The sequence below is a fragment of the Culex quinquefasciatus genome, chromosome 3 (genome assembly GCF_015732765.1).
Source record: "Culex quinquefasciatus strain JHB chromosome 3, VPISU_Cqui_1.0_pri_paternal, whole genome shotgun sequence".
Classification (NCBI taxonomy): domain Eukaryota; kingdom Metazoa; phylum Arthropoda; class Insecta; order Diptera; family Culicidae; genus Culex; species Culex quinquefasciatus.
This window is the reverse complement of record NC_051863.1, coordinates 188594418-188619038: the sequence shown is the minus strand read 5'-3', so window position 1 is coordinate 188619038 and position 24621 is coordinate 188594418. Positions and strand designations below refer to the sequence as shown.

Genomic DNA, 24621 nt, shown 5'->3' with positions numbered 1-24621 from the left:
TTCAATATTACGCAATTAGACAATTTCACAGCAAATTATCTGATCTTTAAAAAATTTTTTTTTAGAAATGGTTACTCATGGTCACTATTTTAAAAAATCTAAAAACTGCATATATTTCGTTAAAATCAAACTTTCGATGGCTATATGTTGAAAACGGAGCCCTTTATCAAAAAAAAAAAAAAAAAATTTGGTGTAAATTTCGATTGTTCTTTCCAAAAATCACCTTTTTTCAAAAAATCATAAATTGGCAGCAGATATTTTGACCATACTTCTCTATGGCTCAAAAGTTGCGGGTTTTTGTCCCCTAAAACATATAAAAAAGTCTAGAAAATCAAAAAGTATGTATTTTGGAAAATAGAGTTTTTGTGAAAAATATGATAAGTAAAAATCGGCATTTTTTCTGTGTACCTATTTTTTTGAATAGTCCTCAACAATACCTGCAACTTTGTCGAAGACATTAAATTGATTAGAAAATTCCATCAAAATTAAAGCTGTTTAAATATTCAATTTTTGGGCCATATAAAAAAAATGGGCCGGAATTGCTCACCATTTTTTGCGATAGTGGTTCTGTACGACCTTATTTTTGTACCAATTGAATAAAAAAATAGAAATACTAACAATGAAACATTTGTGATTTTTTTTTAAATCTAGACTAACATCTCAAAAGAGCTTAATGTTTTGTTTTCCCCATTTGAAATGTTAGTCTTGATTTCAAATTTTCAAATATTTTTTTTCGAAAAGAACAGAAAATTTGACAATTGTTTCATTTTTTTACGTTGAAAATTGCTGAGATACTGGCACTAGAAAATGGAGGGCTGTTTGGGTTACACTTAGAAAACTCCAATTTTACAACATTTTATCTTTTCTTTTATCCGCTGTATCTAAGCAGTTAGAGGTCCTGTCCAATCTTCAATATTTTTTGGACAAATTTATAGGATTTTTTTTGTCTCGACCCTGTATTTTGGGTGAGAAAAGTGGATTATGCTTTTCATTAAATATTTTGCAATTAAGTTTTTTTTATGCAATTTTCCCTTCTTTTTATATTTAAGGGAAATCTCTTAAACATTTTGTCTGAAAAAATGTCTCTCTTAATTTCTGCACATTTTTCTCTGCTGATTTATTTTTGCAATAAAGTTGTTTATGCAATTTTCCCTTCTTTGATTCAAAATTCAACTTCAAGAAGGGTGCATTTTTGATGTTTTTGGACTCATCTATCTACAGAATAATAGAGAAAACGGCAAAAACAAATTTGCAAATAACTTAAGCTGTTTTTATACTACGATGCTCAAATTTTTCCAGCATGGTTTGGAGATGCTAAGCTTCCAATTTCTATGATTATTTTCCTGGAAAATTCTTCCAAATACCGAGAAAAGCAGGGGGTGCATTTTGCCCCGGGGGTGCAACCCCCTCTCCCCCTACATAAAAAACATAAATGCTAATTAAATTAATTTGTTATATAGAGGTAGGTAAAATACAAATATAACGCAATTATCAAACATTTAAAGACAGGTAAAATGTGAATCTTCAAAGAGACTTTTCCATCTGTAAGTTGAATTTCAAATAAAAGAAAGGAAAATTCATAAACAAACTCATTTGTCAAATGTTCAAAAAGTACAACTTTTAAGAGATTTTCCTTCTGCAAGTTAAATTTAAAATAAAATAAATTGAAAGAATGAACAAAATATAGATCATTTGAGAGATTTTGGCTTCTATAAGTTCTTGAATAAAAGATGGGAAAATGGCTTTAAAAAACTTAACAGCAATAAACAAACTCATTTGTCAAATGTTCAAAAAGTACAACTTTTAAGAGATTTTCCTTCTGCAAGTTAAATTTAAAATAAAATAAATTGAAAGAATGAACAAAATATAGATCATTTGAGAGATTTTGGCTTCTATAAGTTCTTGAATAAAAGATGGGAAAATGGCTTTAAAAAACTTAACAGCAATTGTTTTTTAAGAGGAGCGAATTGTACATATCTTTTTTAGATTGAATTACAGCAAAAAGGAAAAAAAGCATAACATCCTTTTTGAAAAATATATAAAGAAGGGACAAACTTACATAACTTCATTAGGTTGAATTTTAAATTATTAAATGAAAAATTGAATACGAATATTAAAAAATTATTCTTTAATTCATAAATTTAAAAAAAATATATAAAAAAATGCATTAATAGGCTTTATTGAGAAAAACTCCCTGGTGGCTGTGTACCCTTAAAACATAAAAAAATAGTTTTAAAATTTTGCCAGGTAATTTTTTTGAGTTTTCTACAAAATTGTAGAGCAGACTAATTACAAAAAAAAAATGTAAAACTTTAAAATTGATGTCAAACCGACAAGGTTCAACCCATTAAAACACAATGTTTTGACTGTTTTGCTCATTTTAGCGGAAAAAATTACTTGGAAAAACATGAAGTTAAACCTTTTCCGAATTTTGTTAGGGTGATACCATACATATTTTCAATTTGCTTGGATTGGCATACCCAACCTGCTACTTTCTAGAAGAGAAAAAAGATCCAAAAAATATTCTTGAAGGTTCGAATCAAAATATTTTTTGTGCCGAATTTTACAATTTATCAGATTCATATCAATGGAACTCAATTCTGTTTTAAAAGGTTCATTGTGGACATCTTATGGCTGGTTTCATCAAACTCTGCAAAATTTTGGGGAAAAATTTTGGTAAATTAATAAAGAACATTTACACTTCTAATTTGTTTAAATTAATAAGATGTTAAACAAAAATGTTTGAAACATTTTATTTATTTTTTTAGTTTTATTCGTATTCAAAATAATCTGGATTTTAAAATCACTTCAACGTGCAACGATTGCCTTCCTCCTTAATTTCACTCCCGCGGCATCGTCAAATCGACGAATGCCACTTTTACTTGGAATCATCTTTCGCATCATTTCTTTTTTTCATATTAATTCGGTTTGACTTGTAATGGCCCCTCCCCAGCCGAGCACGTATTATTTATGTGACACGCTCCCCTGAGTTTTATTGGCTTTCGATGTGTGGATTTACTTCATATTTCCTTCTGTTTTTGTTGGCCCGCTCATGCTACTGCTAGTTGCTTCATAATGGACCGTTTGATTCGAAATGACCCTCCTCCAAGCCCTTCTGTCTGCACGACCCTCCCTTGAAAATGTGTGCCAAGATCTTCCGCCTCGTGCGTTCCCTTAAATGTTGTAGTTACCAAGCTAAATTCTGAAAAAAATAAAAATGTTCAGGCTAATCCCTTACTAACGGTTGACCCCTCTTCCTCCCCCCCAACAGGCCTCGGTGGAAGTGCGTGAGGCCGGCAAACGTGCCGTGACACAGCTGCAGACGAGTACGCCGAACCTGCTCCACCTGACGACGACCACCACCGGTGCCACCGGAAGTACGCTGTTCCGAACGGGCCAGGACGAGCACCGCGGCGACACAATGACGGCGAGCGGCCACGACAAGCTGACCATTCTGCACTACAACGACGTGTACAACATCGATGCGACGTGCAAGCAGGAACCGATCGGCGGGGCGGCCCGGTTCGCCACCGCCGTCAAGTCCTACGACCACCTGAACCCGCTGGTGCTGTTCAGCGGGGATGCGTTCTCGCCGAGCATGCGTGAGTGTTGATTGGGGATGGTGAGATTTGGAGGAGGATTTTAATTTTTGAAATGGATTTTCAGTTAGCACCTTCACCCGGGGAGAACAGATGGTGCCGGTGCTGAATGCCGTCGGAACGCACTGTGCCGTGTTTGGGAATCACGATTTTGGTAAGAGTAAAAGCATGTCAAATATTCATATGGCTAAAACAACTAACTCCAATCCCACACAGATCACGGCCTGGACGTCCTGGCGGAGTGGGTCGAAAAGACGACCTTCCCGTGGCTGATGTCGAACGTCGTAGACAACGAGACGGGACGGCCGCTGGGCGGAGGTAAAATCACCCACATCCTGCACCACAACGACGTCAAGGTGGGCCTCATCGGGCTGGTCGAGAAGGAATGGCTGGACACGCTGCCCACGATCGACCCAAACGAGGTCACGTACATCGACTTCATCAAGGCCGGCAACCAGCTGGCGGACGAACTGCACAACCAGGGCTGTGACATAATTATCGCGCTGACGCACATGCGGACTCCCAACGACATCGAACTGGCCAAGCACAGCGGGCACATTGATCTGATCCTGGGCGGGCACGATCACGTGTTTGAGATCCTGAACATCGAGGACACGCACGTGATCAAGTCGGGTACGGATTTCCGACAGTTTTCGCGAATCGGCGTCAACACCGTACGGAACGAACAGGGCAAGATTGGCATCGTGGTCGAAAAGGTCGACGTGAGTTCAACAAAGTACAACGAAGATCCGGCACTGAAAGAGGACTTGAAGAAGTACTCCGAAACGATCGAATCCAAAATGGACGAAGTGTTGGGAACGTTTTCGGTGGAGCTCGAAGGACGATTCGCGTCGATTCGAACTTCGGAAACGAACCTCGGAAACTGGATCTGTGATGTGGCGTTGGCTGCCACCGGTGCCGACGCGGTCATGATCAACTCCGGAACCTTTCGATCCGACCAAATCCACCAAGCTGGCCCCTTCACGATGCGTGACTTGGTCAACATCATCCCCATGCAGGACCCACTGATAGTGCTCGAAGTAACCGGCAAGATTCTGCACGAAGCCCTCGAAAACTCCGTGTCAACCTACCCAAAACTAGAAGGTCGCTTCCCCCAGATCGCCGGAATGTCATTCGCGTTCGATCCCACCCAACCTCCCGGACGCAGAGTCGAAGCCCGCCTAGTCCGCATCGGCGACGAATGGCTCAACCTGGAACAGATCTACACGCTGTGCATCAAGAGTTACATCTACGGCGGTTGCGACGGCTACACCATGTTCAAGGGCTGCAAAGTCCTGATGGACGACGACGCCGCGCCAGAACTCGGACTCGCCATCCAGAACCACTTCAAGGCGATCGACGTGCGCATGGGCAAGACGCACCACACCAAACATCGACAATCGCTGGTGACGCTGTCCCGGCGGCACAGCATGATCCAGATGCTGGAGAACCTGGAGCTGGACGGGCCGACGCCGATCCGGAGGAAGTCGTACGTGAGTCAGCCCAAGCACGCCAGCATGGAGCACGTGAACCGGGGAAAGGTGAGAAGAAATCTGATGTTGAAAAGTTTAAATTAACCCGAGAACATGTTTTAGCTGATGAGACGGGCCTCGTTGGACGATCTGGAGCAGAATAGCTGTCAACTGGCGCCGACGATACAGCACCGGATAATTGTCGTGCAGAACCAGGATGTGAGTGAATAATTTACTATTTTTCCACTAGTTGAGAATTTTGTTTTTAAACTAACAAATTCTCAAATTCTAATCTTTCAAAAATTCTTATTTTTCTTAAATTCTAAATTTTCTCAAATGTTAACTATTAAAAAATTCTATTTTTTATTTCTTTGAAATCGTAAATTTTCTAAAATTTGAAATTTTTCTAAAATTCTAGATTAACTTTCTGAAATTGTAAACATTCTAAATTTCAAAATTTTCTTATATTAAAAATTTTCTGAAATTTAAATTTTCAAAATTCTAAATGTTCTAAAAAAAAAAAATTCTGAGAAATCATCTTTTTAAATTCATTTTTTTTTCAAACCCCATTTTTTTAAATGATTCAAATCATTCTTAAATCTTCCAAAAATTTTAAATTTTTAAATCTCTTAATGCTCTAAAAAATCTTAATTTTCTAAAATTTTAAATTTTCTAAAAAATTTAAATGCTCTAAAATTCTAAATTTTTTAAAACCCTACTTTTTTTAAAGGTATTTTTCTCTATAAGTGTAAATTTCAAATATTAAAAAGTTTCTGAAATTCAATTAAAAAAAATTTGAATCCAACGTTTTTATTTATTTATTTTTTTCAATTCTAAATTTTATAAAATTACAAAATTTCAAAAAAAAAATTTTCTGGAATTCTAAATTTTGTAAAACTTTAAATATTCTAAATTTTAGAAATTCTAAATATCTTTAATCTTTTTTAATACTAAATATTTTCCATTTAAACATTTTCTAAAATTTAGAATGTTATGAAATTTTTAAATGTTAATTTTATATCTTAATCTTGTTAAATTCAAAATTTTCTAAAAATCAAAATTTTCCTGAAATTGTATATTTTCTAAAATTTTAAATTTTCTAAAAAATCTTAATTTTCTAAAATTCAAGATTTTCTAAACCCAAAATGTTCTAAAATTAAAAATTTTCTAAAATTTTGAAGCTTCTAAAATTCTAAACATTCTTCAATTCTTAATTTTTTAAAATTCTAAATCTTCTAAAATTCAAAATTTTTAAAATTCTTAATTCTCTAAAAAATCTAAATTTCCTAAAATTTAAAATTTTTGAACCCTGGATTTTCATAGATTCAAGATTTTCCAGAAATTCTAAATTTTCTAAAATTTTTAATGCTTCAAAACTAAAAATTGTCTAAAACCCTAAATTTTCTTAAAAAATTAAAATTTTCTAAAAATCTAAATTTTGTAAAATTCAAAATCTTATGAACTCATCATTTTTCGAAAATTATTTTTTTATTAATTTTTTTATAAATTCTTAATTTTCTTCAATTCCCCAAACCAGCCGAGCTTCCGTGGCCGTGTGGTTACGGGTTTCGCCTTGTAAGCGGAAGGTGATGGGTTCGATTCCTGTCTGGCTCGGCAAAGTCAGATCCCTTCAAAGAGTAATTCTACTCACTGGGAATACTGACCGGTAGGGGATGGGTTTCGACTAGCGGCGTGCTGGGTTTCCAATCCAGAGGTCGTGAGTTCGATTCTCGTACCGGGATGATGAAGTTAAAACCATTTTTTTCTAAAATTCCTGATTTTCTCAAATTCCAAATTCAAATTTTTTTAAGTCAATATTTTTGAAAAACATTATTTTATAAAACCCAAGTTTTCTCAAATTCTCGATTTTTTAAATTTTTAATTTTCTCAAATTTAAAATTTTCTCAAAACCCTAATTTTCTAAGATTCCAAATTTTGAAAAATTCAAATTTTTGAAGCGCTTCTATTTTTGTTTTGAAATCCCAAATCTTCTTTAATTGTACTTTTTTAATTCTAAATTATCTAAAATTCCACATTTTTTAAATTCCAATTTTTCAAAATTTTCAAAAATTCTATTTTTTTTAATTTAACAGTATCAAAATATCCAAATCTTCTAAAATTTTAAATTTCATATAAACTGAATATTTAAAATTTCCAAATTTTGAGTAATTTTAAATGTTCTGAAATTCTAATTTTCTTAAATACCTAATTTTATAAAATTCTAAATTATTTAAAATTTCAAATTTTCTAAAATTCTAAATTCACTCAAATTTTACATTTTTTAAAATTCTAAGTTTTCTAAAATTTTAAATATTTATAAAAATCAAAATTTTCTAAAATTCGACAATTTCTAAAATAAGAATGAGAGTTAAAATTTTAAAAATTTTAAAAAATTTAAGAATTTTAAGAATTTTAAGAATTTTAAAAATTTTAAGAATTTTAAGAATTTTAAGAATTTTAAGAATTTTAAGAATTTTAAGAATTTTAAGAATTTTAAGAATTTTAAAAATTTTAAGAATTTTAAGAATTTTAAGAATTTTAAGAATTTTAAGAATTTTAAGAATTTTAAGAATTTAAGAATTTTAAGAATTTTAAGAATTTTAAGAATTTTAAGAATTTTAAGAATTTTAAGAATTTTAAGAATTTTAAGAATTTTAATAATTTTAAGAATTTTAAGAATTTTAAGAATTTTAAGAATTTTAAGAATTTTAAAAATTTTAAGAATTTTAAGAATTTTAAGAATTTTAAGAATTTTAAGAATTTTAAGAATTTTAAGAATTTTAAGAATTTTAAGAATTTTAAGAATTTTAAGAATTTTAAGAATTTTAAGAATTTTAAGAATTTTAAGAATTTTAAGAATTTTAAGAATTTTAAGAATTTTAAGAATTTTAAGAATTTTAAGAATTTTAAGAATTTTAAGAATTTTAAGAATTTTAAGAATTTTAAGAATTTTAAGAATTTTAAGAATTTTAAGAATTTTAAGAATTTTAAGAATTTTAAGAATTTTAAGAATTTTAAGAATTTTAAGAATTTTAAGAATTTTAAGAATTTGAAAAATTTGAAGAATTTTAAGAATTTTAAGAATTTTAAGAATTTTAAGAATTTTAAAAATTTTAAGAATTTTAAGAATTTTAAGAATTTTAAGAATTTTAAGAATTTTAAGAATTTTAAGAATTTTAAGAATTTTAAGAATTTTAAGAATTTTAAGAATTTTAAGAATTTTAAGAATTTTAAGAATTTTAAGAATTTTAAGAATTTTAAGAATTTTAAGAATTTTAAGAATTTTAAGAATTTTAAGAATTTTAAGAATTTTAAGAATTTTAAGAATTTTAAGAATTTTAAGAATTTTAAGAATTTTAAGAATTTTAAGAATTTTAAGAATTTTAAGAATTTTAAGAATTTTAAGAATTTTAAGAATTTTAAGAATTTTAAGAATTTTAAGAATTTTAAGAATTTTAAGAATTTTAAGAATTTTAAGAATTTTAAGAATTTTAAGAATTTTAAGAATTTTAAGAATTTTAAAATTTTAAGAATTTTAAGAATTTTAAGAATTTTAAGAATTTTAAGAATTTTAAGAATTTTAAGAATTTTAAGAATTTTAAGAATTTTAAGAATTTTAAGAATTTTAAGAATTTTAAGAATTTTAAGAATTTTAAGAATTTTAAGAATTTTAAGAATTTTAAGAATTTTAAAATTTTAAGAATTTTAAGAATTTTAAGAATTTTAAGAATTTTAAGAATTTTAAGAATTTTAAGAATTTTAAGAATTTTAATAATTTTAAGAATTTTAAGAATTTTAAGAATTTTAAGAATTTTAAGAATTTTAAAAATTTTAAGAATTTTAAAATTTTAAGAATTTTAAGAATTTTAAGAATTTTAAGAATTTTAAGAATTTTAAGAATTTTAAGAATTTTAAGAATTTTAAGAATTTTAAGAATTTTAAAATTTTAAGAATTTTAAGAATTTTAAGAATTTTAAGAATTTTAAGAATTTTAAGAATTTTAAGAATTTTAAGAATTTTAAGAATTTTAAGAATTTTAAGAATTTTAAGAATTTTAAGAATTTTAAGAATTTTAAGAATTTTAAGAATTTTAAGAATTTTAAGAATTTTAAGAATTTGAAAAATTTGAAGAATTTTAAGAATTTTAAGAATTTGAAGAATTTTAAGAATTTTAAGAATTTTAAGAATTTTAAAAATTTTAAGAATTTTAAGAATTTTAAGAATTTTAAGAATTTTAAGAATTTTAAGAATTTTAAGAATTTTAAGAATTTTAAGAATTTTAAGAATTTTAAGAATTTTAAGAATTTTAAGAATTTTAAAATTTTAAGAATTTTAAGAATTTTAAGAATTTTAAGAATTTTAAGAATTTTAAGAATTTTAAGAATTTTAAGAATTTTAAGAATTTTAAGAATTTTAAGAATTTTAAGAATTTTAAGAATTTTAAGAATTTTAAGAATTTTAAGAATTTTAAGAATTTTAAGAATTTTAAGAATTTTAAGAATTTTAAGAATTTTAAGAATTTTAAGAATTTTAAGAATTTTAAGAATTTTAAGAATTTTAAAATTTTAAGAATTTTAAAATTTTAAGAATTTTAAGAATTTTAAAATTTTAAGAATTTTAAGAATTTTAAGAATTTTAAGAATTTTAAGAATTTTAAGAATTTTAAGAATTTTAAGAATTTTAAGAATTTTAAGAATTTTAAGAATTTTAAGAATTTTAAGAATTTTAAGAATTTTAAGAATCTTAAGAATTTTAAGAATTGTAAGAATTTTAAGAATGTTAAGTCAATCTTAAGGTAGTGAAAACAATTCCCCACGATTTTTTTCCAGCACATGCACGAGATGATCCTGCGGCGGGAAACGATCGAGGCGAACTCGGTCATCAAGGAAACGGACGAGCTGACGCCGTAAGTTTGGAACGTTGCGAGTTTCTTTCTTTGCAATCAGACGATTTCCTCAAGCTCATCCCGTTCGACTCGCCTCATTGCGCCAAATCTTTCAACGCAGCACTTTTATTAATTTTCGGTTTGACACATTTATGCTATACGATTGTTATGTTAATTAAGAGTTATAATCGAATGTTTATGAAAACATTGGAGGCCATCTTCATCAGCTTTTCTTTAAGTTAGTGCACTGTTTGGTAATCCATGCGAGGTAGAAAGACACCCCGTTCACAACTCTCAAAAGACACCAGCCAAGCCAAACCAGCTCAACTATTTAGAACAGTTCTGTGACCCAGCATCACCACGATCATTGAGTGAAAAATAAAAAATAAAGTTTGTGTGAAGTGTGTTTTTAGAAAGCAAGAAATTGAGCGAAAGAGCCAGTATGACAATTTTAGGGAAAACATTTCAGACTTTAAACTATTTTGCTAACACACATATAAGAAAGAAACAGCTACTAAAATAGCTAAACGAAAGGAGAGTTGTTTTAAAAAGCAAAACTCACATCAGTCCGCCCATAACATTATTTTTGTTGCTAGTTTTAATTGCAAAAAAAAAAAATAACAAAAATGCATTAACACACGCAAGACAAGCGATTCCATGCCAGCAGCCGCAGAGGAAAATAAAATAAAAACCGACAGTTAACAAGAACAGAGATGTGTTACACTAACTTAAATCTTCCCTTTTCCTCCCCACCGCAACAAAAAAAAAAAACCAAAAAAAAAACATCCTCTTCCTTCCCTCCTCACAAACACCTTTTTTGTGTTCACGTTACATCCCGTTGGGGGCAGCAGCAGTGTTAGCATGAACGGATTCTACGAGTACAGCGGAGAGGAAGCCCCCGCCGAAAAGGTGCAGTTTTACATGGATTGATGTGGCCTCCGGAAGGCACCGAGAGGGGTGGACAAACGGGACACTTTTCCTTAGAACATATGAACAAGATTTCAACACTGAAGAGCGATTTCGTGCAAAAACTGTTTTTGATTATGAAAATGATTTTTTTTAAGTTCATCAAAACATATTTTTGAATTAGTTTCACCCAGATTTTGTCAATACCGAAACTTTTAAGAATTGAATACTTTCGTTTCTTTTTTCTTTTTGGATGAAATTTACCAAGACTCGAATAAAACTCACTCGAAAGCGATTTAAAAAACACGAAAAAAAACTGTGTGAAACATGGTCTCTTCTCTTTCGTGTGGGAAAAATCGATAAATCGATAACTATAATAACTAAGCTTAGTGATTTTTCACGCTCGAAAATAGCAAATTTCACGGGGACCTCGATTTTAAATCACCAAATTTCGCGGAACGTGAAAAATGTTAAAATTACTCTCAAAATCTTATGTTTAAATCACAGAAACCACTTTTTATATTATTTATATTATGAAACAAAATGTAGGGCATGCCTATTATCATTTATTGAAATATTTTTTTAATATTCGACTAATAAAGCTAAAAAGTTTTCGCTGATTTGCTTCTGTTTTATCAGATTACATTTTATTAAATTTCATATCAAAGCAAAATTCAACAATCTTGTTCAACCAAAATTAGTAAAATAGTTTGAATTTTCTGCGACAATTACCTAGTCCATTCAAAATATTTGCAAAACGTTTTTATTCAGAATATTTTTTAAGTTTACATCTCTCTTTTCTAAAACTAAATTTAAAATCAATAGGCATAATTAATTAAATTGGTAACGAAATCGAAATTCTTTTTTTTTTTTTTTTTTTGGGAGGGTGATCCAGCCGCACATCGTTGATGTCGAAACCTCTAAACTGGGCCCTCGTCCTGTCACGTCCGTCAGTAGTCTTGTCGTACATTACAACTAGAACCAGATCTGCCAATGAATTAGTACACTTCAACCAAATAAACACTGACGCTGTATGGATCTGACTCTAGAATAAATGCACAGTTGTGTGTTATTCATAAGTCCAAAACGTTCAATTATTCATATAAGTCCAAATATTCATTTGCGGATAACTACCTAACTTGAATTGAATACAAGATTTAAAGCAACCTATCCGAAAGCTACTCTTATCTCAAATCCCCGACATTTTAATTATTAACCAAAAAAACGTTTCTTTTAAAACCTGTCTGGCTTCTTTTAAAAAAACAAAAAAAAATAACAGTTGATATTTTACAAGTCGTGAATTGAAAAAGAGACGACCATTTGTTCGTCAGAATTCCAGTAGATCCTCGATTCGCAACAATGGTCGATACAATCATAATCCGAAAACCGTTAGTTCAACAGATCTACGAATTTAGTCCGATATCATTTCACTATTGATTGATCGAGACTCTATGGAAATTTTGACAAATCAGAATGGTTTTTATGCTACTTGAATGAAAATCACCGATTCTGATAGAATTACTAAATTCACTGTTACTAATTTTGTCCCTAAATAACTAAAGGCAAAGTATAAAAGTTGATATTTATAGTTAAAATCCTAAATTCTACAAACACTATTTTTTAAACCCGCATCCTAACCTGACACCCACATTAAGATAGGAAAAATCACATATGTAGCGGTTCATTGTACAAATGTGATATTTCCACTATCAGAGAACCTCCTTGTCTCGATGACAGCTTACCGGCTATCGATTAAGCCCTGAGACTACGCCAAAGTGGGTTCTCGCAGCATGAAGTGGTGTCCATGTGTAAAAATGGAAGCTTCAGCAATATACTGAACACTTCGATTTTAATTCCACATCGAATCAAATCATACTCTTTGCCAAACAAGTATCAAACCTTTGACACTCATTATGACAAAGCCCAGGGTGGTAACGAAATCGAAATTCTTATTCAAAAAAAGAACAGACATAACTTTCAAGAGAATCATCCACCCATATAAACAAATATCGTTATAATTAAACAGGACTCAGAAAAAATATGAAATATTTTTAAAAGGTGATTTCAAAGATAAAAATACTCTTTATTTTATTTTGAATAAAACAAAGCTTAATTCTTTTAATTTCTTTTAAAATTATACCTTTCAAATAAAAAAGTAGTATTTTTTTACTACACTACTTACTATATTAAGTAAGTTTCTAAAAAAAACTGAAAAATCCGAACAATTCTTCAAATGGTTCATATCAGGCTTTTTTATTGAATACTAATAAAATTCACTCAAATAGTCTTTATGATTAAAATATTTATTATAATGTTATTTTAAAAAAAAATTTGATAAAATTGATAAATTTCAAGAATTTCAAACCGTTCACGAAATCGTCAAAATTTACTAACCCAATATTAGTAATTGAACAAGGGTATTCACTCACTTAATTCTACAGTAGTTCTTAAGATTATTGTATTCTTATTTCAGTTTGATAAAATATTTTGAGAAAAATCGTTACAGTTTCACACAAACATAAAATTTCACGGGATTTCACGCAAAAAGACAAATTTCGCGGATTTCACGCTGTCCGCGAAATCGTGAAATTTCACTAACTCTAATAATAACTATCAATTTCAGTCATTGCGTTGGCGACCTAAGTTACTCAACAGTGTAATTGGGTCCTAAAGTTATGCTTAAATTGCTGATATTCGCAACGATAAAGCTTATTTTTCTGAGTACACTGTCCCTTTGAACGGCAAAGAATTTAAAATTACCTTCTTGGCAGAAAAGGTCCTACTTAACAGCACGTTCCAAGGAGACCATAGTTGATCCATTGAAAAAATGTTGACTTATCATTTTTTTTTGCATTAAAATGAAAAAAAAAGTGATCAGAAATGGTTTTTAATTATTTTTAAGGGGTTACATACATGTAAATCGGCAAAAATGTCAGAGGTTGGTTAGAGCACAAACTCAAACTTTTTTTAAATCTGTTTTCAGGACATTAAAATATACATTTTCAACTAATAACAAAATAAACTTGAAGACATTTGGTTGCATCACTGCCGAGATACAGCTATATGAAGTTAGCATTTTCAAAAACGGGTGCCACGATATCTTAACACTGCCTTGACCAAATTGGCTCAAAATTTTGGTGAAGACTCGTTAAACCAGTCCTGTGTGCATGACGAAGGCCGATTTTCGAAAAGTTTATTTTTAAAAAAGATAAAAATATTATTATGTTTTTCATATTAAAAAATTTGTATTTAAAACAAATGCAAAATTTCAAAATCGGGCTTCGTCATGCACACGGGATATGTCTTGCGAGTCTTCATCCAAAATTTCAGCCAATTTGGTCTATCCCATCTCGAGATATCGTGGCACCCTTAAATCAACTCGGTGTTCAGAGAAAAAAACGCTCGCAAAGTTTGACAGTTCGCTTTGCGCATGGCAAAATGTTCAGGCTAAATCGTCTGTAACTTATTTTAATCATGAAATATTTTCATGAAACTTTCAGGAGTGATTGAAATTCATCTTTTAAGTTGATTTAATAAATTTTCTGTATCATGAAATTTTGTGATTTTCTACATGTATGTAACCCCTTAATTGTCTTAAAGCTTTAGGACCCTAATGGACAATTTTTGTATTCATTGGATTTGGTTGGATCCATCGATTCTTTATGTCTAAATAAGTCATTGTGCATCATACAAGTCTCCATACGAAATTGAAAGTTGCTGAAAGCATACGGCTTAAACTGATTCCGATTTTTCAGTATACTTTCGGAGACGGTGATTTTCTAGCGGATTGCATACTTGCTATCGCCATGTTTATGCGATGAATCAGATTCTCAATATCATAACTTCAACGCACACTTTTTAAGAGGATATGGGAAAATCTTCACATCCGGTTTTGTCAAGGTTTTGTTCTTCTTGCAATATCAAAAAAAAACTTGATTATGAATAACTTCATATCCGTATTTTATATGTTTTAGAGGACCAAAAGTTTTATTTCAATTTTATTTCGTAATTTTAGCAGAGTTAAAAAAAAAGACTCAAAAAATAAATTATTGTTGAATGTTAATTTAAGTTTGCAACTGAAAAATATGGTTGTGAATTTTTGTCAAAGTGCATCATTTTCATTTTTATGTAAAATTTTACGGAAAATTTTAGTGTCAAATATCGACCTACAAATCGAGAAATAGTGAAAATAATCCACATTTTTTTTCTTTTCTTTAGCATTGTTGGTCCAACCTGCTGGGAAATTGCCTTTAAAAGAATTAAAACGAAAAAAACCTAATTGACGACATATTGGAGAACATTGATTCAATTTTCAATGTCAAAAAAGCAAGCCTTTGTGAAATATTTTTACAAAACATCACATTCTTACATGTCCCTTAAACAAAAATCAAAATAAAAAAATTTCCAAAGAAATTTTTTTTTTCAAGGTCAATTTGAAATGTTTGTCGTTATATGGAAACATTGCAAAAGGGCGTCATATTCAATATTACGTCCTTTTGAAATGTTAGTATTGATTTAAAATTTGTTAACCCTTAAACCTTTGCATAGCAATATCTCAGCAACTAAAGGTCGTATCAACAAAGTTCAAAAAAGGAAAATATAGGGAATTTTCTCAGCAAACATGTGCACTAATTTAAAAAAAAAACTAAAATCTGCGAATATTTTCAAAAAAAGTTACCTAAAATAGCTTTAACTTGAAAACGGTGCACTTTATCAAAATTTAATTTAGGTAATTTTTGATTGCAAATATGATTTTACATCCAAAAAGTAAGTTAAAAAAAATGAATTTAAATTTGTGGAAAATTAATATTGATTAAGAAATTCATAACTCGGGCAAAGATTTTTTGCCCGTTCTGGAAATTTCTTAAAAGTTGGCATTTGATGTCCCCTTATCAAAAAATAAATAATTAATATTTTTTTTTGCAAATCAAGTTTTATTGACATAAAGTTAAATTTAAAATCACCAATTTATTTTTACCGTGTCATTTTTTTTCGGTGTAGTCCTCATCCAAACCTACAACTTTACCGAAGGCACCAAATCGATCAAAAAATTCCTTCAAAAGATGCAGATTTTTGAATTTTCTTACATCATTTTTGTATGGACAGCTGTATGGAAAATTATATGGACAAACTATTGATGCAAAATGGCTTCTTTGAGCATGCCGAAAGCACCAAAAAAGTTTCAGCCGGATGAAAAAAAAAAAAATAAAAAAAAACGAATAACCGAAATCTCAGAGAATTGCTCTGTTGATATAATTCAATTGCTGATGAAATTTGAATGAAATCAAATTAGTAATATTGTCCCTGGAATTATTTTTCTCAAAGAATTTCCCCAAATTGAAGCCAAATTAACTCAAAATTTGACAGTTAAAATCCAGTTCGCACAAACGAGAGAACTGCATCTTATCTTGCACGGATATCAGGCCATTGAATAGTTGGAAGGCATTTCAATCGGGTACTAAAGCCCTATGTTAATTTTTATGTACAACGGTAAAAAGCACGATTAAAAACCATTTCTAATCACTTTTTTTTTCATTTTAATGCAAAAAAAAATGACAAAACAACATTTTTTCGATGGATAAACTATGGTCCCTTGGAACGAGCTGTCAAGTAGGAGCTTTTCTGTCAAGAAGGACCGCGAGGATAATTTTTCAAAATTGATTTAAAAATCCATTTTAAACTCTTTGTGGTCGTACAAAGGGTCATTGTACTCAGAAAAATAAGCTTTTTCGCTGTAAACAATAATATCAGCAATCTAAGCTTCATTTTAGGACTCAATTGGGTAGGTTTCCCTACATATTTATGCGTGTTACACAAATATTTCGGCATTTTACACCCAATTAAATTGCCACTTTTTGCTATTTAGGTTTGGATTGGATGACCATCGCTTATATTTTATCAAAATCGAACATTGTTTGGAATTAACTTCAACCATTGTCATAATTTTTCGTTCAAAGATATAAATTTTGCGTCGCTTTCAATATTTAAAAAAAAATCCTTCTACAAGTTGTTTAGAATAGTGCCCTACACATGCTGATTCCTTTTGGTAACGATTATCCCATTCCTTGTGAAATTATGGAAATCGTCATTAATCAATGATTGCCAACTAGGACGTCAAATGGTGCAGAAATTCGTTAAATTGAATTTAATACAGAATATTTTATAGTGATGATCAATTTTCTTCGAAAACTTGTTTTGAGTAAATTTCGTAATTTTTGAAAGTGGTATTTTTTTCAAATGAAAAAAAAATATTTAATTAAATATTGGATCCATTGCAATTAAATTTGAAGGTTTTTTTTTGTGATATGACATTTTTTAGTTGAATTTAGATAATGTAAGAGACACATTGTCCGTAAAACAGTTTTGCATGAAATTGTCCTTCTTGTACATTGTAAATAACACTCCTCCAACGGAAAGGTTTTCGGTTAGATTTAGCTACCCCACAACGGAGCTTTTCTCTCTAACAAACAGAAGCGGTGGCAGTTTAATGTCATTGTATAACATTTTTTACAGAATAATTATTCGCTAAAGAGTCTATTTATCGTTGTGTACTAGTTTTAATTAATCTGTTTTCAAACTCAACCATGTTTATATTTATTCTATAGAGAGAGAAAACAAAGAAGAAGCAACACAAAAAACACTAAACTACACACTACCAACCCTAAAGTAATTGTTGTGAAACTGGATCCGTTAAAGTATATATATACAAATATAAATAGTCGCAATAGTCTAACAACTAAAACAACAACATGAAATACTCTCACACTCCTAGAGCGACCAGCAGCAGAGCGCGCGCACGAGAGCAGAGATCTGTAAACTCAGTAGTTATGTGTATTTAAATGAAGAAAACAGTAAAAAAAAAACAATGTGAACAGAATATTAGGATGAATCTAATCGTTGTTAGTTTCCAGATGCAAAGATATGAGATATTACAGTACAGGAATGCCCCTTCAACTGGAAAGTGTTGTGAAACTAGCGAGAAACAAATAGTAGAATAGTGTCTCTTACGAAAGGCAGAGTGTGACGACAAGTGCAGAGAGGGAAATAAATTTTAGCCAAACAAAACTGACTTTGCGTTTTTGAAGAAATATCCGAAATCGTCCCCCAAAGACCGTGATATCTCTCACAAGTACAAAAAAAAAAAAAAAATAAAGCCAAAATGTACCTCGCAAAGAAGCCTCCTTTTACTCGTCGATTTTAACCAGCGTGACGCGTTCGCCCTTCTCCGCCAGAATCTCCTCGATGTTGCGCTTCCCGTTGAGGTCCGAAAACCAGCCCAGATTGTCGGCGATCACGTGGTGCGCCTGGCAGCCCTCGCACGTCACGATGACCACGCCCCGCTCGTAGGCCTGCCGGGAGATGTGTTTGCGCTGCCGGGTGGAGCACTGCTTGCACGTGTAAATCAGCGCCAGCTGCTTGGGGGTGATCGTGCCGAGGGGTTGTTGTAGGCCTTGCTGCTGGATGTCCAGTGGGGGTGCCGGGGTTTCGCACTGGGGGTGGAACGGGGACGTGGAGAGCGCTGAAAGTATGGGGGGAAATTTGTCTTAAATGCAAGTCTCTGAATCATTTTGAACCATCGATTTGTGTAATAGGGTCCTAATGTTCTGTCACTTTTTACACGGCGCTCACGCACACTATCAAAACAAACGTTTGGTAGTGTGTGTGAACTACGTGTAAAAGGGGTGTCAAACTAAAAAGTGACCCCGTTCGTTTGACAACAGTTGGTGTCAAACCATCGGGGTTTGAGTTTTCCAAAAGAGTGGTGACAAAATCAAGGGTGTTAATTCAACGCAAATTTTTGATTTGTTTCAATTGGATTTGAGACTAATTTCAACAAAAAATCGCAAAGTTAAATCAAAAAAATATTTTGTTGATTCAAACAGGCCTGATTTTTTTGCGTGATTCAAAGATTTAAAATTGGAAAAAATAAGTCTCACTCAAACAACCCATCATTTTCTTATGTCGATATCTCAGCAACTAATGGTCCGATTTTCAATGTTAAAATATGAAATATTCCGAAATAATTCCGATCTTTCCTTATCCGACCTACAACTTTGCCAAACACATCAAATCGATAAAAAAAAATCAAAATACAGATTTTTGAATTTTCATCTATGTATCATTTTTGTATGGACAGCTGTTGAATTTGTACGGAAAAATATATGGACAAACTAATAATGCAAAATAGATTCTTTGGGAATACCGAAAGCACCAAAAAAGTTTCAGCCGGATTAAAAAATAGGGGAAATTCTCGTATGTTTGGCAGGTTAAGCAATCGCTCCGAACTCTATCCAATTAGCTGATTTTCACAATTTAAACAATTAATTTTGCAAAACTTTTGATAGAAACTTGCTTGCTCACTTCTTATTGAGCTATTCCTTACTCGATTTCACTTGAAAACGCTTTTAATCAGCTTTAATTTAATGGCAAAGTTCTGACCTGCCAACATTAGAAGCACGCTGGAATTGGGTGTACCCCATTTGGCATAAAGGACATTTGGCATAACGGGTTTTAAAGAAGGACTTTTGGCATAATTGGTCCAAGACATTAGGGAAGTTTGGCATAATGGACGTTTGGCACAATTATTGCTAGTTTTTTTTGTTTTGTTAAATTAGTATTTATTTTTTGTAAAGAATAATAACTTATAGCTTTTTTGCTTTTTACTAAACAGATAATTTTACGTTAAAACATGATTTGTTTTTTTCAAGAAATCAAGTATCTAGTTTCTTCAATAGATGTAATTTTTCCCCTTTTGCCTTCCTCACTGAGGTAAGGCTATAATCCTGCTCTGAAAATGAACTTTTTATTAAAAGCTCCTAGACCCACCTTCATGTATACATATCGACTCATAATCGAAAACTGAACAAATGTCTGTGTGTGTGTATGTGTGTGTGTATGTGAGTGTGTATGTGTGTGTGTGTATGTGTGTGTGTATGTGTGTGTGTATGTATGTATGTGACCAAAATTCTCACTGAGTTTTCTCAGCACTGGCTGAACAGATTTTGATCGAACCAGTTGCATTCGACTTGGTTTAAGGTCCCATACATCGCTATTGAATTGTTTGAAGTTTCGATAAGTAGTTCAAAAGTTATGTATAAAAACGTGTTTTCGCAAATATCCGGATCTCAATTATATGCACGTAAACGATGTCCGGATCCATCATCCGACCCATCGTTGGTTAGGTAATTGAAAGGCCTTTCCAATGAGTCCATAACATTGAAGATCTGGCAACCCTGTCTTGAGTTATGACCACTTAAGTGATATTTATGTACTTTATTGAAGCCGGATCTTACTTAAATGAATGTAAACTATGTCCGGATCCATCATCCGACCCATCGTTGGTTAGGTTATCAAAAAAACTTTCCCATGAGTCCAAAACATTGAAGATCTGGCAACCCTGTCTCGAGTTATTACCACTTAAGTGATATTTATGTACTTTATTGAAGCCAGATCTCACTTAAATGTATGTAAACTATGTCCGGATCCATCATCCGACCCATCGTTGATTAAGTAATTAAAAGGCCTTTCCTATGAGTCAAAAACATTGAAGATCTGGCAACCCTGTCTCGAGTTATGACCACTTAAGTGATATTTATGTACTTTATTGAAGCCAGATCTTACTTAAATGAATGTAAACTATGTCCGGATCCATCATCCGACCCATCGTTGGTTAGGTTATCAAAAAAACTTTCCCATGAGTCCAAAACATTGAAGATCTGGCAACCCTGTCTCGAGTTATGACCACTTAAGTGATATTTATGTACTGTTTTGAAGCCGGATCTCACTTAAATGTATGTAAACTATGTCCGGATCCATCATCCGACCCATCGTTGGTAAGGCAATTGAGAGGCCTTTCCAATGAGTCCCTAACATTGAAGATCTGGCAACCCTGCCTTGAGTTATGACCACTTAAGTGATATTTATGTACTTTATTGAAGCCGGATCTCACTTAAATGTATGTAAACTATGTCCGGATCCATCATCCGACCCATCGTTGGTAAGGCAATTGAGAGGCCTTTCCAATGAGTCCCTAACATTGAAGATCTGGCAACCCTGCCTTGAGTTATGACCACTTAAGTGATATTTATGTACTTTATTGAAGCCGGATCTCAATTAAATGTATGTAAACTATGTCCGGATCCATCATCCGACCCATCGTTGATTAAGTAATTAAAAGGCCTTTCCTATGAGTCCAAAACATTGAAGATCTGGCAACCCTGTCTCGAGTTATTACCACATAAGTTATATCTGTTTTTCTCCTGGAACTAAAAAAAGCTGAAATGTGTGTCCAAACCATTCATATTACCCATTTTTGGTAAAAAGTGAGGAAGGCATCAACCACATAGGTGGATTAGGTTAGTTTTTGGAATATTTCTTAATAAAGCTTTAAAATGCATTTTTTCATGAATTTATTTGAACTTTTTTTTTAGAAAGAGTCTATATAATATTAAGATTTTTCTCCTTTTGAAATACTTTGAACCTGTTTTTTTTTTTTGTATTAAATTTCGATCCTTCCTTTATTTTAAATTCAACTAACAAAGAGATGTAAGTTTTACCAGTCTTCAAATATTTTGCAATCAAGATTTTATACAATTTTCCCCTTTCTCTCCTTTTTTGAATTCAAACTGAAGAATAGATGTATATTTTGCTCTTCTTTAAAAAAAAATGCAATTAATATTTTAAAGCAATCTTCTCTTCTTTTATTTTTTTTTCTTTTTTTGGGAGGGTGGTCCAGCCGCACATCGTTGATGTTGAAACCTCTAAACTGGGCCCTCGTCCTGTCACGTCCATCAGTAGTCTTGTCGTACATTACAACTAGAATCAGATCTGCCAATGAATTAGTACACTTCGACCAAATAAACACTGACGCTGTATGGATCTGACTCTAGAATAAATGCACAGTGGTGTGTTATTTATAAGTCCAACTTATTCAATTATTCATTTAAGTCCAAATATTTTTGTAATTTTGTAATTTGTTGATTTATTGGGTACGATAACTTGTTAGTTAACACTTTTGATCAGGTCAAGGAAGACACTTTAGGAAATAGGAAAATTACAAAGGATCCAAAATAAACTTGACAAAGTACTCTAACTCTAAGGCTCACAAAATTAATTTCGAATGGTTCTTTTAAATGCATTTTTGAAGGCCAACAATGTCGGTTGACCTTTTAGCTCCGCAGGGAGGTTGTTCCAGCACGTGGTTCCGGCGACGAGCACACTTTTTCCGCTCATCGTTGTGTGTCTCGGGATGATGAACGAGCGGGTCCGTTCTAACTGTCCTCTCACCAGATGTTGTTGGAGGTACTCCGGCAAGTTTCCATCGTACCCCTTCTTCATGAAACAGCTTGTCCGAAGCTGGTAGTTGATCGTCAGATCGTGTCCAAGTAGGGTGTGCCGCACTGCGGCGGTTGTATCTCGACGGCGCAGGTTGTATACAAAACGCACTGCCGACTTGAAACACCGGTGGAGTTGCTCCTTAAGCGCCGCAGACAGCCCGTGATAGTAGACAATGTCACAGTAGGTAAACATCGGCACTATCACAGCTTGGACCAGCTTGCGCCGTGTGGGTTGAGAGAGGACTGCCGCAAAGCGACGGAACGTCCTCAGGGTGTTATAGACTCTCTGGGTCACACTGTTGGTTTGATGCTTCCAGGTCATGTTGTTGTCCAGCTGGAGACCAAGATTGACAACTTTCTCGCACAGTGGAACAACTTCCCCGCTGAATACGATGTCCGTGTGGGGTTGAACGGAACCTGCTTTGGTGAAGACGATGGCCTGTGTTTTTTTGGGGTTTGGGTGAAGTTGATTTTGGTTGGCCCAGTTTGTGATCGCAGCTAAGTCGGTGTTGATGCTGGCAATCAGGTCTTCGATCTGCTCAATCGGTCCAGACACGTAGATTTGTAAGTCATCAGCGTACAGTTGGTACTCGCATCTCAGCACTCCGGGTAAGCTAATGATGAAAAGGCTGAACAGCAGCGCGCTGAGACAGGACCCCTGCGGTGTACCATCGGTGACATCCCGTACAGCTGACACTTTATCGCCGAGACGGACGCTTTGCTTTCTTTGGCCAAGGAACGATGCGACCAACTTACAAGCAGCGCTCGAGAACCTGAATTCCCGATTCAGTTTGTTCTCAAGCAGGTGATGGTTGACGCAGTTGAACGCAAGCGAAAAGTCGACAAGTACCATGACGGTGCAGTTGTTGTTATCTAGGTTCCCGTAGATGTCGTGCGTTACCTTGGCAAGAGCAGTTGTCGTTCCGAATCCTTTCCGGTATCCTACTACTTTGAATTGAAAATCTAAACTTTAATCTAAAATCCTCTAACCTAAAAGTTCAAAACTAAACATTCCTTTAAATGTTGTAGTACTACTTCTATCAAAAAACAATAAAAATTTGTGAACTGATATACAAATAGGATAGAAATCGCGATTTTAAAAACAAATGACCATTTACGTCAAAAGAACCGTAGTTCCTTGATTCGCAACAATGGTCAATACAACCATAATCCGAAAACCGTTAGTTCAACAGATCAACGAATTTTGTCCGATATCATAACATTATTGATTGATAGAGACTCTATGGACAATTTGACATAAAAGAATGCCTAGTATTCTACAACAACCAAAGTTTATTGACAGCATTACTCTTACTTAACAATTGCAACTAACTTTAACACCAAATAGATTTGGAAAGGATACAGATTTATTTTAAATGCTAATGCTAAGCAACTACACAATTGTACTATCCTGAAGTCCCAACCTAAATCCCACATTGTGATAGTGAAAAAGTCACAAAAGCAGCGGTTTCTTGTGAAATTCTGGAGCAACATTTGAAAGGGGCGGTACGACATTGCTCTTACGGCCTTTCGTCCCATTTAAACGCGTGTAATGAAAGGCCGTAAGAGCAATGTCGTACCGCCCCTTTCAAATGTTGCTCTGGAATTGTGATATTTTCACTATCGGAGAACTACCTGGTTCACGAAGACAGCTTATCGGTCGACTCTGGAAATGATTTCTGAACAGCAAACAATTGGCTTACAATGCGTGATTTCATTTTAAAATATTTGATAAATTATTGAAAGTTACAGAGCATATTTTTAGCATATTTTGAAATACATTTTCTTGAATCATTAACAAGTGAGTACTCTTGAAGTTTATAACACAAAAAAGTTTTAAAAATGATACCGTAACTAAATTAAATCTAGTAAGCGATACATACTTATCCTGATAAAAAGTTGTAAACTAACAGGCTCTCGTCACAAATAAACAATCAATTACAATTACAATATTTTTATTAATTTTTAATTTATTTATTTACATTATCAATAATGTAATAGTCTAAGTAATGGTTAAAGATATTGATTTTGCTTACATTTTACAAATTTAACATTTGTCCAAGTTGTGGCCCCACAAGTCCGATCTGATGATGCCACATGTGGAACAGCTGATGAAATCCGACTGAAATACCTTCCGGATCCGAACACTAACCGAAAAGCTTTCTGCATTTTCAACAGAATTTACGTTCAAACTGATATTAAAACTGTTTATTTCAATTTTATTTTCTGAATATAACTAAATTTCGAGAATTTTAAAGTTAAAATCGTTTCACCAACTTTTTATGCAACTTTTTTGTTTTGATTTTGATTCACAACAGAATACACTGAAATAAATCAGCATGTAGAATTTGAGCCAACGACCGCCTGAAATTAGCCCTGAGTTCGACCCTGCCGCCCCAATCGCAAACTGTCAACAAGAAACA

At 32.4% G+C, this 24621-nt stretch overlaps 2 protein-coding genes across 2 annotated transcripts in view; one reads left to right on the top strand and one right to left on the bottom strand.

Annotated features, from left to right (window-relative positions):
- Positions 1-10738, top strand: part of LOC6046848 (snake venom 5'-nucleotidase) — a 70082-nt gene extending 59344 nt beyond the window's left edge. The window contains exons 3-7 of the mRNA XM_038262584.1: positions 3272-3602; positions 3667-3753; positions 3816-5140; positions 5195-5290; positions 9901-10738. Coding sequence (XP_038118512.1) covers positions 3272-3602; positions 3667-3753; positions 3816-5140; positions 5195-5290; positions 9901-9981 — 1920 coding nt within the window. The 3' untranslated portion in view covers positions 9982-10738. The remainder of the gene's footprint in view (positions 1-3271; positions 3603-3666; positions 3754-3815; positions 5141-5194; positions 5291-9900) is intronic.
- Positions 10739-18022: 7284 nt separating this feature from the next.
- On the bottom strand, positions 18023-24516 carry LOC6046847 (DNL-type zinc finger protein). The gene is made up of 2 exons (XM_001863947.2): positions 24235-24516; positions 18023-18381 (listed from the first exon to the last, which is right to left on the bottom strand). The coding sequence occupies exons 1-2, from the start codon at positions 24365-24367 to the stop codon at positions 18047-18049; spliced, it is 468 nt and encodes a 155-aa protein (XP_001863982.2). The 5' UTR covers positions 24368-24516; the 3' UTR covers positions 18023-18046.
- Between the last annotated feature and the right edge of the window lie 105 nt (positions 24517-24621).